General features: G+C 39.0%; 1 protein-coding gene across 8 annotated transcripts in view; it reads left to right on the top strand.

The window, feature by feature from the left end:
• Positions 1-14,474, top strand: part of TRMT9B (tRNA methyltransferase 9B (putative)) — a 117,357-nt gene that overhangs the window by 91,781 nt on the left and 11,102 nt on the right. For 7 of the 8 annotated variants that reach the window (XM_083836194.1, XM_083836193.1, XM_083836195.1 and 4 more), the window contains one exon: positions 13,808-13,962. In XM_083836194.1, the coding sequence (XP_083692320.1) occupies positions 13,809-13,962 (154 nt within the window). In that variant the 5' untranslated portion in view covers position 13,808. Of the gene's footprint in view, positions 1-91; positions 256-13,807; positions 13,963-14,474 lie in introns of those variants that run through there. The other variant, XM_083836189.1, reaches the window with a different exon arrangement.

Genomic DNA, 14,474 nt, shown 5'->3' with positions numbered 1-14,474 from the left:
CCCCCGTCCCCACCTCCCTCTCCATCAGCACCACCCTCCTCTGTGCCTCTGCAGGAAGGCGCCTGGGAGATGAGACCGTAAAGAGAAGAGTTAATATCTGTTATGCCGGGGGAGGGCGGGGAAGGGGGAGCGGGGCCGTGCCGGGGGAGAGAACCGGGGCTCCCCCAAACCCCCCCGGCCCGGCCCGGCTCGGCCCGGCCCGGCCAAGCGCCGCCTCCGCGGCGGGATGCAGCCGCCGCCGCCCCGCGGGTGCAGGTAAGGAGCCGGTGTGTGTGGGGGGGATGCTCGGAGCACGGAGGGCAGCCCCCCCCCCTCCATCCCCACAGAGGCTGGCCTCGGGGTAGGAGAAAAGGGAGGATGAGGGGACCAAATAATAATAATAATAAAAAAAATATTAAAAAATAAATAAGAAAATAGCGCCCCGATTGCTGGCATCTCAGGTTTGGGGCGTTGAGGTGGTCCTCTTAAAACGCTGCCTGCCGAGCAGCTGGCCCACCCCGGGACGGAAGGGTTTCGAGATTTAACTTACCCCCCCTCATCCTCCATCCTCCCCATTTTAATTGAGTGGGGCCGTGGCTTGCAGTCAGTGCTAGGATCTAGCACGGCTGCTGGCGCTGAATTTGGCAGCAGCAGTTGGGAAGGGTAGTTTTCAGGAGACGTGCAGGGAATTTGCAACAGAAATAATAAGTTTCTCTGTGGTTGCCTGGTTAATTAAAAATGAAGTATGCACTGCGAATTGGCAAACAGTCCTAAGCAATGATCTCGAGCAATCCTGAGTCTTAATAGTTTATCGTATTCTCTTCTCCCATAATATTGGAAATACCTAAGCATTGCCTTTGTAAACCCACGAAGAGCCCTTAGTGTTGTTCACCGTTTAAAGAATGTTTGTAAAGGGATTTTCATCTGCACCGAATGCCAGTGGGAGCAGCCAGTGCTCCGGGAGTCAGGTCATCCGCTCCTTTTCTTGTGCAAAGAAAGCAGGAGCAGAATTATTCCAACAATACTGCTGCGTTGTTGTACAGCACGGCATGCCGTTCCCTGCTGGTACAGTTGTTCGGGTGATGTGTGCTTCTGGAGTTGATGATTTTGAGCAGAAACTTGAGAAAGAGAGAGGAAAAACATGGAGCAGTCTCTGCATCATCAACCAAAAAGGTCCTCTTGGGACTTTTTAATGCCCCGTAATGGAGCCCATGGGGGGATCGGGTTTCATTTTTGTAATTTATTTTCAGTCTAGTATATCGATATATTTATTTCAGTCATATATGCTATTTACAGAGCGCCTCTTTGAAGCAGTGCAATTTTATTTACTGTCTCCTTTCTCACATCATGATTTTGCAATGGATTGCACACAGATATTTCAGTGGTGCTGCTGCTGTGTAATTTATGGAGATGTGCATTTTGGGCAAATTAGATACATGTAGGTAGCTGCGGCTGTGCAGTTTATTGCCTCTGGCAAGGAGACCTTCAAAAGGATAAAATATTTTTGGATATATATATAATGCTAAACTGAACTGGTTGAGAAGAAAAAAATACAAATAACTCTTCCTCATTTTCAACATTTTTCTGAGATAAAACAAACATAAATCCACAAATGAGGTTATAAAGTCAGTTCGGAGTTTGAAATCAGCCCTGTGTGAAGGGACAGATGACAAACACTTCCCATGCAAACATTCTGGTTTGCAGGTATTCTGCCATCCGTTCTGGATGGATGAACCAGAAGAATATGGGACGGCACAAACAGCATAAGGCTCAGTCCTGCAAAAAGTTGCGTGCACATTCCTACCTTTAGCTATTATTAACAGGCTACCTGAGGTCAGTGAGATGATTTACAGTGCATGAGGTTAAGCAGATATCCGTGTCTGCAGTACCAGGACCTACATGGACACGTTTATAAGTAATGATAGATACAGAATAACCCAGTGTGGCTGAAAACCATGGCTGGAGGTCTGTATGGTTCTTTAATTTGTAAAGATTTAAGACACTGAAAAAGTCCTTCTGACTTTTATATGCTTATGGAATAATTTTCAATCATTTTTAAAATGAAAAATGAACTCCTTTTGTTTAGAAGTGCTTAACAGTGGAGACACTGGTTCTTCATAAAACTTAATGTATGTTCCTTCATAAAAGGAGATGGAAATATAAAATGAATTACTGGGGAAAAAAAAAAAAGAAGTCTAACTATTGAAAAAGAAAATTAATATTTGCACCATAACTTTATGTCATTGACTAAAATTCATGGACACAGAGTCCTGCCTGTTTTTTTTTTTCCGTTAAAGTTTCGACATAATACAATTGGGCTAAAGGCACTGTATATTTTGGTTTCTGTTTAGCTATTGAAAAATATTTCATTTTGAAGAAAACTTTGCATTCAGATCTGCATGTAATCATTTCAGAAAAATAAATTATTTATGGACCAAAGTTCTTGTAAGAAAATATTTCTAGTGGTGTTCTAGATGATGATTTTTGTAGATATTAACTCTTCTTCTCTGTCATAAAATAATTTCAAAAAAAATATGTTTTTAAGAAAAATAGGATCATTTGCATCTAGAAAGACAAATGATATTCAAATATTTTCCTAATGGAGAATTTTAGTATTGTGTATATGAAATTTCAGCACCCTCAGGGATCACCACAGTTTTTCCTTTCCATGCTGAATGGGAAAAAATTGCTTTGTGTAAATGCATTTTTTTACATTAGAATAGAAGGCTTAGAAATACCAAGCTCTGTAAAAAGGTATCACTCATACTGTAAGGCATTTAAAATGGAACAATCTTCCACAAAAACTCTGGTGATTTATGGAAATGAAGGATCTCATCTAAGGATTTTGCATGCTGGGATGTTAAGCCTTCACACTTCCCAGTCTCCTACAGCTTCTACTAGAAGAACCTGTGTCTGTGACACTGGCCAGACACCTTACGGGGGGTTACACCTTGACCTTACAGTAACAACAGAACACAAATTTTCTTCCTATGGGCCTACCTCTGAGTCCTGATAGGATTACTGTTCTATCTTCAGATGTCTTTGTCCACTACATAAGCACCCAAATACTATTAGATTGTGCTTAAGGTACTCTTTTATCTTGGAGCACTAGCCTTAAACTCATAAATGACACTTTTTCTTTTTCAAGAAAGCAAATATAAGCACATGACTTCCTAACAGTTAGAAAGAAAGAAAGAAAAAAAGCTAATCAGTCAGATTTTTGAGCACTGTAGAATAACAAAAGTGTGATGCTGTCTTTGCTCTCATTCTGATGGTCATCAATTAAAGCTAACTTAATACCTAAAGCTTTTTCTGCTATAAGAAACTATATATAGACAATGTAATGAATACTGAATACATTTGTTTACTGAATACAAATATGGATATTTTAAGATACGAAATCATATAGTCAGTTATAATTAGCGAGCAATAATCAGGAGTAATTTATTTAAAAAAAAATCAAGAGAATCCACTTAGTAGTTCTGTAATTACTGTAATTAATTAGGCAATATTTTATATTTAATTTTAGGATCAAAGGTAACCAACCATTGATGGCCTTAATTTGAGATCCTAGCTGGTAATGTGCTGCTTATCTTTCTGTCTCTAAGATACTAGGTTTCAGCAGAACAAGTATCTCCAAGTAATTGAATGTCTTAAATCAGTTTGTAAATTGTTTTAATTTGGGAGGCTTTGTGTGTAGCACCAAGTACAGTTTAAATACCAACAGTGATGAACATTATGGACAGGAAGAAATGGAGAATTATGCTGCATAAATTAAAACTAATCCATCTGGAAATACTACTCTAAATGCAAACCCAGAGTGTGCAGAAACAGAAGGAATTTAGAAGGCTATAATTCCAGAATTGTGGGATGACATTAGGAAATCAAATCTTTCTGTGAATGCAGTTTAGCATGAAGAATGGAAACATATGGATAGGATACAGAGAATGACAACAATACTCAGAAATGACCACCTAGATTGATTCATCAGGAAGAGTGAAAAGTATTAAATATTTAATGCCTGGTTAACTCCTGGTAAATAAGGGAGAGAAGACAAGATAACTGTTTACAAGTATTTGAGAGATACAGTGACCAGGAAGAGAAAATAGTTATATTTAAAGCTTAGAAGTAGTGTAGCATGACCGGGGGAGTGAGATACTGATGCAGAGCTCTTAGGAAACAAACAAACCAACTGTAACTCAAGAGGAAATTAGTTTAATATCTTTACTAATTTAGTTGGAAAAACAACCCCTGTGTTAAAGAGTAATAAACATTGTGAAGCATCCTTTCAGCCTTTCATTTTTGTTCTTCTACAGCAGTTAACTGAAATCTTGCTTATAACTTGAAAAATTCAAGTTTTATACTTGCAAATATCAGAAATTATAGACACACGGAGTCACAGAGCTAGATGTTGGGGCATTGTGTCTCTCCCCCAAAGCTGCATCTATTATATCAATGTATTTCCTGACAGGTCCTTAACTAACTTATGTTTTTAAGACCTCATTGATGGAGGCACCATGGCCCACCCAATTCAGAATCATTTCCAGTGAGTTTCAATCCTTTTATCTTATTTGTATTTTCCTTGCTGTAGTTTAAGCGCACTATATTTCATCTACCCTTTGTTGTGAAGAACAGATTATTCCCTTCCCTCTTTGAAATAGTCCTTCTTGTATGAGAAGATGGTTTTATGTTCTCCTTTGTTCTCTTTTGTTCTGAACAAACAATTTAAAGCGACTGTCTTCCCCAGAGGTTTAATTGATTTCTGATCTCTTAGGGATTTACAATGATCTCTGATCCTTGTTCTCTTCTGCAGTATTTCCGATGATTCCACATTGTTCTTGCTCAAAATTGGACATAATACTCAAAGTGATACATCAGCAGTGCTAAATGTAGTAGAAGGGTTATTTTATGTAACTTGCAAGTATCTGCCCTCTTTCTGTGTGTTCTGCGTGCTAGTATTTTTTTTCTTTTTCTTTTTTTTTTCTTTTTGCAACAGTATGTTGCAGAAAACACCATAACACTATTGCATGCATGGTGCTAAATCTGTGAAATGTCATAGTGCCTAGATCCACTTCTGTAGATCTGCTGCCAGTCTTTCCTTCCTGCCTCCCTTAGCCTTCGTTTTTGCAGTTGATTATTCTTATCTAAATGGAATACTTTGCTTTCATCTTTCTCAGTCTGTCAAAACACTTGAATTCTATCTAGTACTGTCACCCAATCCATTTGAACCCCCATCAGTTTGGTCCATCTGCAGATGGGATGCTACTCTAATCCACCATGCAAAGAAATTACTGAGCAGTATTCAAAACACACTCCTGAACAGATTTGCTCAGGGTATCCTTCCAGTGTAATATTGAATTGTTGGTAACTACACTCCAAATACTCTCTTCCAACCAGTATCAAAGTATACCGCAATTTAATCTAAACCAACTGTGCCTAATTTTTTTATGAGAATGTCATGAAACCAGGGACTTGCACCCATTGCTCACAGTCTCTCAAAACTAATTTCTGGTGGCTCCAAGACTGGCTAATCTGAGGTTGGTGCAATCAATTCCCTAGGTACTGTTTATTACGCTAGTTGTTTTCAAAACCCAGTTTTCAAAACCCCAAACTTGTTTTAGAAGCTCAAACCTATTCTTTTCCCATTCAAACCTAAGTTCTTTTCCCTTTGTCACTGTTGTTAACAGTATTAATTTATTGTCAATAATTGACCTGGAAAATGAAGATGAAGAATAAAGGATACTAAATACTTTGGCCTTCTTGGCATCCCTTATTATTAGATTTTTCATCCTGCTAAGTAGTAGACCAAATCTTTCCAGGTCCTCCTTTCTTTTCTAATGTCTGTACAGAGAACTTCTCATTACTCTTTGTCTTCTGTGACAGTTAGTTTCTCATTCTAGGCCTTAGCTTTTTCATTTTTTTCATATGTATGTTATTCAATACTCATTAATTTTCATTAATTTCCACATTTTGTATGATTTTGCTTGTATCTTTCATTATACTCATAAGACTAATGGACTCTTATTTCATGATCTTCATTCAAGTTGCCTTCTACCTCCACATTCACAATATTCCTTCCCATGTTTCAGACAATTCTGGGAGAAAAAATCCTTTTTATTGCTTCTTCATTTCGTGTAAGACAAAGTTACATAATTTGTCTTCAAGAACTGGTTGGATGTTAGGCTTTGTGGCTTTATGTTGGTCTTTTACAGTATTGGTCTTTTACTGTATTTTACAGTTTACAATATATACATTGATTAATAGACTTAAAAGTGTGCATTATACAAGTTACTTTATTGGTTGTTTGCAAAAATACTCTTCAGTCCAGTGTTTATTATCACAGGAGAGAGAACTGGTGTACTTCTGTTTCATAGACAGCCCTGGGCTGAGATATATCCACAAAGAAAGAAAGATTACAAGGCAATTTGCATTTACCTTCAAAATCAGTAAAAAAAAATACAAGCTCAGAACATCATACACTCTCCTGCAAAATTACAGTGAAGTGAAAATGCTTCCAAGTTTTGCTTTCCAAGCTGTAATTCTATTACCTCTCTTACCTCTGCTTTAACCTTCTACATGCTGTTCCCCTTACTGTGGTCTGTGCCTGCGGAAAAGCTGGAAGCAGTGCTTGGATTGTCCTAGGCAAGAGGGACTGTGTTCTCTCCAGCTGGGGAGTGGGTTGTGTGCTGATGTGCCCTGGAAGGTCTGAAGATACACATCAGTGCAAATATAGCAAAAGGGATTTGGGATCCCAGTAGGAATGCACCCCCCTGGCTGGAAGCTGGGGTATGCATTTTCCTGTGGTAGTAAAGATGAACAGACACTTAATGGGATTTTTGCATGAGTCTGCTCCTTCTTTCAGTGTTTTTAAATGGCAAAAGGTTCATGTTTGTGCATTGTCATCTCCACTGAATGTTACCTATCTACAGAATAGTTTATACTTAGTGAAATGAATCTGCTTATGATGCAACCTTTCAGCTATGTACATTATGACCCTAAATGCAAAAGTGCAAGGGGAATATTAAATGAATAACTGATCTAAGAATAAGATGTGCAGTGAACAGTGCTAAGTCTTGACTGGAGAATAAACTGTCAGAAAATAAATGTGATACTGAAAGGTTGTCATTTTCAGTAACCTGAGCTTGAACCATAAACTTTTCTTTAGTCCAAGATCCTGAAAGAACAGCCTGTATGCTTTCAATCTTTCATTAAGGCAAGATTCTGCCTATTTTTCAGTAAAAGAAAGTATAATGATAGTAACTTTATTTCAAATAATGATGTTATTTAAAATTCTAGGTTCACATTGAGCATTTTGAATAACAGTGACTCTTGGTAAGCTTGGCTCTTTGTTTTTCACTTCAGAGTTTGCCATATTTTACTGGAGCAATGCTTCTGAATTAGAGCTTTAGTTCAGCAAGGTTTTAGATATATTGTATGGACTTCCCCTTGCTCTCATTTCAGGTTGTGTATTTTTGTGGGATTGTTACAGTTCATGCATGGGTGAAATTAATTGCCAGATTTGTTATCCTTATGTAAGAAAACTCCTACTGTATCCTTTTGCTTAACTTGAATTGCAGCTAGTTTAACTATTCACAGCAGGATTCCTAATACTCTGTTTCATTATCCTTTATTTACTGGTAAAGTTTTTTTACATAATGATTCGCATCTGGAATCATACCCCTATTTGTTGCTTTTATTAATGAAATAGAGCACTGTCAACCAGAACAGATATTGTCAGTGTGATTTATAAATTTGTATTTGCTTGGAAAAAAAGCTATAGTTTATAGGTGACCATTACAGCTGTACACATAGCTACTTATTTTTAAGTGAAAAGACTGGTAGGTCTTAAGCAAACTGTAAGTAAACTAGAAGTATTGCTCACTGTATAGACTTTACATTGCTCCCTGTATGTTATCCCCATTCCATAGGTGAAGGTAGAGAAAGCAATAGGACTACCTCACTTTTTACCTAGCTGTTAGTATTGGCTATACTGGTTTTGGAAAGGGGTCTGAGGGTTTTGGTCAACAGCAGTTGAACACGAGCCAGCAGTGTGTCCCGGCATCCAGGAGGGCCAACCTACCCTGGGGTGCATCAGGCCCAGCACTGGCAGTCAGGAAAGGGAAGGGATTGTCCTGCTCTGCTCTGTGCTGGTGTGGCCTCTCCTTGAGCACTGTGTGCAGTTTGGGGCGCCACAGTATGAGGATATAAAACCATTAGAGAGTGTCCAAAGGAGGACTACAAAGATGCTGAAGGGTCTAGAGGGCAAGAAGTATGAGGAGCGGCTGAGGTCCCTTGGTTTGTTCAGCCCTGAGCAGAGGAGGCTGAGGGGAGGCCTCATGGCGGCCTCACGAGGGGAGCAGAGGGGCAGGCGCTGAGCTCTGCTCTCTGGGGACAGCAACAGGACCCGAGGGAACGGCATGGAGCTGGGACAGGGGAGGGTCAGGCTGGGTGTTAGGGAAAGGTTCTGCACCCGGAGGGTGGTTGGGCACTGGGACTGGCTGCCAAGGGCAGTGGTCATGACACTGAGCCTGCTGGAGTTCAAGAAGCATTTGGGCAGTGCTGTCAGACACATGGTCTGGTTTTTGTGTGGTCCTGTGTAGAACCAGGAGTTGGACTCAATGGTCCTTGTTGGTCCCTTCCACCTCATGATAATTTATGATTCTATGTTTCTATAGCTGCTGTTGTTATAGCTGGAGAGCAGGGTATTGTGGGACATAGACCTGGCCCTTGCGGTTATACTGTTCAATTCAAGACCAGTGATTAGATTATTACATCCATAGCTGAAGATGCATGTGTAACCAAGATTTATGTTGCTGTAGCAACATGAAGAGACACAACTGTGCTGAATTTCATAGATCTTTGAAGTAGGAAGTCTTCTAATTCAAAATGGGATTGAGAATTCCTGTTGGCATGTGAAGAATTTAACTAAGAGGAGCCCTCATTAAGAGACTGAAATCTTGCCTATCTGACTCTCAAGCTGAGTTGAGTAAGTTCCTGCTGCTCATCAAAGGGTTAGCGAAAACAGGCAGTTGCAAGAGAGAAGAGAAAAGGAAAGCCAATGGCTCAAATTAATCAAGGGCAATTGATTTGAAGAGAAATAGAAGTGATGCAGGGTTTGATGACTACTGTGAAAATCACAGGGTGCTTCCAAGAGGCTATTGACAAAAAGTTTGGAACATGTTCTGGGTATTGTAACTGGCCTGGCAGTAGAGGCAGTCGCAGGAGGAACTGAGCTTAGCCAGTTCAAGACTTCACAGTATTATGAATCAAACTAAAATAGTGGTGGTGACATGGTATGTGCTAAGGTACACAGAGGAAGATGTGAAAATCTTTGGTTTAAGTGGAACTTGAAGTGGATGAGGAGGGCTACAAGGGATTCAGAAGAAAGTAAGGTATAGAAAACTTAGGGTAGGCTGTGGTAGAGGCGGAGTTTTTGGACTGAACACTATCTCCTGCTTTTCAGCATTAGGGCACCCCTTGAATCTGGTAGCCAGCAACTGTTTTGACCTCTTTAGGCAAAGGTATTTAGTGCAGTCGGCCAAATCATGTCCAAAACTGGCAAAAAAATATGGCATGGAGGGGTGAGGGATGGGTGTACAGGGTGAGAATCCTGACTTTTTAACATTTTGGAAACTAGGATTATTAATTTTTGGCTGTTGTCATTTCAAGGTCACACAGTTAAATGCATTTCTTACTTCAGCCACAACAGGAAAAGTCCAAGCAACTCTTTTTTTTTTTTTTTTTTTAAAAAGCAGTACCCTTGAAAAGTTAATTATCTAAAAGGTTTCAAAATGTTAATGGCAAAAGATTAAATTAGATTCCCTTGGACTCAGGGAACTTTTAGTGAGATGTGTAGCTATAAAAATATATGGTAATAGAATCATAGAATCATAGAATGCTCTGGGTTGGAAGGGACCTTAAAGACAATCTAATTCCACCCCCCTGCCATGGGCAGGGATATCTTCCCCTAGACCAGGTTGCTCAAAGCCCCATCCAACCTGGCCTTGAGCACTTCCAGGAATGGAGCATCCACAGCTTCTCTGGGCAACCTGTGCCAGTGCCTCAACACCCTCTGAGTGAAGAATTTCTTCCTTATATCTAATGTAAACTTACCCTCTTTTAGTTTAAAGCCATTACCCCTTGCCCTGTCACTACTTGGCCTTGTAAAAAGTCCTTCAGCTTTCCTGCAGGCCCCCTTTAAGTACTGGAAGGCTGCTATAAGGTCTCCCCGGAGCCTTCTCTTTTCCAGTCTGAACAACCCCAAGCCCCTCAGCCTGACTTTATAGGAGAGGTGCTTTAGCCCTTTCATCATCTTCATGGACCTCTTCTGGACTTGCACCCAACAGGTCCACACCCTTCTTGTGCTGGGAGCCCCAGAACTGAATGCATCACTGCAGGAGGGGCCACACAAAAGCAGAGTAGAGAGGGACAATCCCCTCCCTCGCCCTACTGGCCACGCTTCTTTTGATGCAGCCCAGGATACAGCTGGCTTTCTGGGCTGCAAGCACACATGGCCGGCTCATTTTGAGCTTCTCATCAACCAGCACCCGCAGGTCTTTCTCCTCACGGTTGCTCTCAATCCATTCTCCTCCCAGCCTGTATTTGTGCTTGGGATTGCCCTGGCCCAAGTGCAGGACCTGGCACTTGGCCTTTATGTACCTCATGAGGTTCGCACAGGCCCACATCTCCAGCCTGTTCAGGTCCCCCTGGATGGCATCCCTTCCCTCCTGCATGTCAACTGCACCACACAGCTTGGTGTCATCAGCAAACTTGCTGAGTACTAACATGATGATACTAACATGAATTCATTTTACCTCCTGGGAAGCTGTAATTCTTTCTTTTCCAGTTTATTTTTTATTTTGCTTTTTTTTTTTTTTTAATGAGAAAGCAAAACAGTGATGGTTTGCTCCAAGAGTCAATGGACTGTAACCTATTTACTTTCAAACATTATTGTTAATATGCCACAGTTTCATGTGATGGAGTGGTGATCCATTTCCCTGCAAGATCAGCAATAATAACACTACAACTTTCATCCCATTATCTCACTTCATAGATCATCCACAACAAAGGCTTTTTGTTGTCTCATGAACGAACATAGGTGAACCAGGAAGCATTAAGAGGGAAGCGAATCCTGCTCTTCACTTGTTATCCAAACAGCTTGTTTGCAGGAGTCTCATGTTTCTTAAGCTGCTTCCCCATTTTAGGGACTTGTCAAGACTTGGTACAGTCACTGAACAGCAGGCTACCAATTCATGGTGCGCTCACTGCTCTGAGCCCTTGGATGGGAGCATAAGCTACCACACACACACACACAGAAAGAGAGGGAGAGAGAACTGAGCATGGGGAAAGTATGCCCTTCTTCTGCTCTTCTTCTCTTCTCTAGCTAATTGGACAGCTTCCAGGTAACGTAAGCAAGAACTGGAGCAGATGCTGAAGCAGTGGGATTTCTGGGCATCTTACATTTTCCTTACCTCCTTTGCAAAACAGACTTTCCCATTATCCTGGAAGTCACAATCCAGAATTTGGATGAACTGAATATTTTCTACAACTTATGTGCAACAGAGATTCTGTCTGATATTTTGTAAGGCAAAAGAGTTATAATTGCGGTTGAAAAATAGAGGTATTTTGTTTGGCTTACAAAGTTTCTGTTCAGTTCTAAGTTTCTGATGTTTTCAGTGACATCAGGCTTGTGTGAAACTTGTACAACTGCAGGCCAAGTCAGACTCCACAGATTTCTTGCCTTCTGTAAACGTTAAAATGAAGAGGTTTATTGCTAGGCCCTTTCCCTGCTGTGCTGCAAAGTAAGTCATGTCAATGTTATGGTTTTTGACTGGAAAGTCAAACTGGCAAGTCTAATTTTATCATGTGACTTAATTACTTGCAAAATACACATTCTCATGGGGAATGGAAATTGTAATAAAAGGGTAAATGAAAAATGAAATAATGTTCGGTTTTGTATACTACTATTACCCTAAGATTATAACTAGATTATTATCTTGATAATGTTTCTTGGTAATGTTATCTTGATAATGTTATTTTTGATAATGTCAATATATCAATTTCTTGATAATGTTGTCTTAATAGTGATTGTGTAGCTAAAAATAATAACCTCTAATGCAGTGTTGTGGATCTCTCACCTGTCCAGTATATAGCAGGAGACTCAGTACCAATCCCAGTGAATGAGAAAGTTAAAGGCAAAAACTTAATGGGTTTGTGATTCAGTAGAAAACAAAGCAAAAGTTCAGACTACATTGGAATTTAATAAAGACATTTTAGGAAAAGCGTAATACAATATTGTATCAATGGGAAACTTACCATTTTCTGTCAAGTCCAAATTGGCTTTTGTGTGTATGTAACATATCTAAATTAAGCTGCAGTTCAGACAGCTACTTCTGTAGCTGGCATAAACTGAAATTTCTGTAGCATTTGGAATTCAGTATGAATGGCTGAAAACATTCTCCATCACTTTGTTTTTGTTGTTGTTTTTGTTTTTGTTTTTTAACTGCAAAGTCTAAACAAACAACTTCAAGTGGAAGGATAAAAACACTTGGAAACACTAAACCACATAGTAATCAGTTGTGAAATATAAAATAGAGCAAGGAGCATACTGGATGACAAAGGAAAACAAATCATTTTTAGTCTTTGGAATTTCTACTTGCAAATAGAGAATTTCTGGGCAACAAATAGAGTATGTTTTGAGGTAGAGAAGAAATATAGCTGCAGGCATGAAACACCCAATCTGTTTTAAGGGTCAAATAAGAAAAAAAAACTGGGTTTTAGACTCTAAGAAATAGTTACCTGAAACTACTGCAAATAACCCATGCTATTTGACAACATAACTTGAAACGGCATTCTGAGAAAAGCTCTGATTGAGTAATTTATGGCATGTGATATCATTTCGAGTCTATATTTCAATAATATCTACTTCTCTTGTTCAGGCTGTCAGAGGTTTCCACCCCTCAGGATGACGCTGATAATGTCAGTGGGAATTTACTATTCTGTTACTGAATTTCATACACACACACACATATATATACACATATATATTGAGCTAGTAAAAGCTGAACTAATTATTCATAAAAGAAGACTGAATTGTGCCAGAAAAAAAAAATGAAAGTAGGGATTATGAAAAGGTTGAATATAAATGCTTTGAAGAGAGATATTCAAAGATGCTACAGCCAGAATGGACCATTGGGACTAATTCCCATTTTATAAATTAAAAAGATTGTGTTTGTTGGACAGGTGTTTAGAATGAAATGAAGATGGTGAAATCCTGATCTTTATTTTTATTTATTTTTTGTTGTTGTTATTGAAAAATGCAACCACCTCATTACATCTAGAGGGTAGATAAACCAAAAATAATTTAGTCTTGATGTAGGGACTTTGGTTTCAGGGTACAGGCTTTATTTCAAATAACATAATACTATTTTGTCTACCTATTCACCTTAGCCATAACTGAAAATTCTATTCTTAACTTCCTTTTCTTAATCATTCTCTTTTCCTGATGCATTCATGCTCTTTCTTGCACCAGATAAGCTCTTACTATGCTGGTGAAATTCCGTAGGAATATGCATGTTACTGAATAGTACATGCAGTCATGTAATGCTCTTCAAGACAGGAGATACATACAATTTTTTTTTTGACTTTCATGAAATAAAAACAGATTCTTTGATTAAAAAGCATTTTATAAATATGATGCCTATTAGATGGGTGTAATGATTTTATAAAAGTAAGCTTACAAGGTCATGAATTATGCATGTCTATAAAATGTAGTCTACAACAGTTTCTGTTTGGCTATATATAATATCTTTCTTCATTATGTTTTCAGGATGGAACATGAGGCTACCCAGCTAGAAAAGCAGCATGTGCACAGGGTGTATGAAAATACAGCTGCCTACTTTAATGATCTGCAGAGCAAAGCATGGCCTCGTGTTAGAAACTTTCTGTTGGAGCAAAAGCCTGGCAGTCTCATTGCTGACATAGGTAAGCCTCTCCCTGGGGTAGCATGAAATATTGTCTATAAACCTTATTAGTTTATACATTAATCATATGTATCCTCTAGAGCAAAAAATCTTCTAAATTTGTTTAGAGATTGTTTGAAAACTGTTTTTAAACAGTATTAGATGTCATATGTAATTTATTTTATTTCTTTGACAGTGTATTGGGCAGCGGTCTGTCATTCCCCTGGTGCACTTTTTTGAAAAGAATGCTGTTAATAGCTCAGTTATTTTATATTTCAGTTTCTTTAGATCTCTCAGTACTGCTGGTCTGCACAATTTGTTGCTTTTCATTTGTTCTAAAACTCTTACTATTAAGGCTTTAACTTCAGAGAAATATTCTGACATATTGGGTGTTAAAAAATTATATATATATATATACATATATGTTATATGAGAATCTCCCCATTATCCTAAGTGAGGTTTGGACACCAAAACCTCATTTTTCTGCTATGGCCTTGTCTTCTCTGCATGTTCAATTTATACCTTGATTTTCTG

Source organism: Anser anser, assembly GCF_964211835.1.
Source record: "Anser anser genome assembly, chromosome: 4".
Taxonomy (NCBI): domain Eukaryota; kingdom Metazoa; phylum Chordata; class Aves; order Anseriformes; family Anatidae; genus Anser; species Anser anser.
The sequence above is the reverse complement of the archived record's forward strand: the minus strand, read 5'-3'. Positions and strand labels throughout refer to the sequence as shown.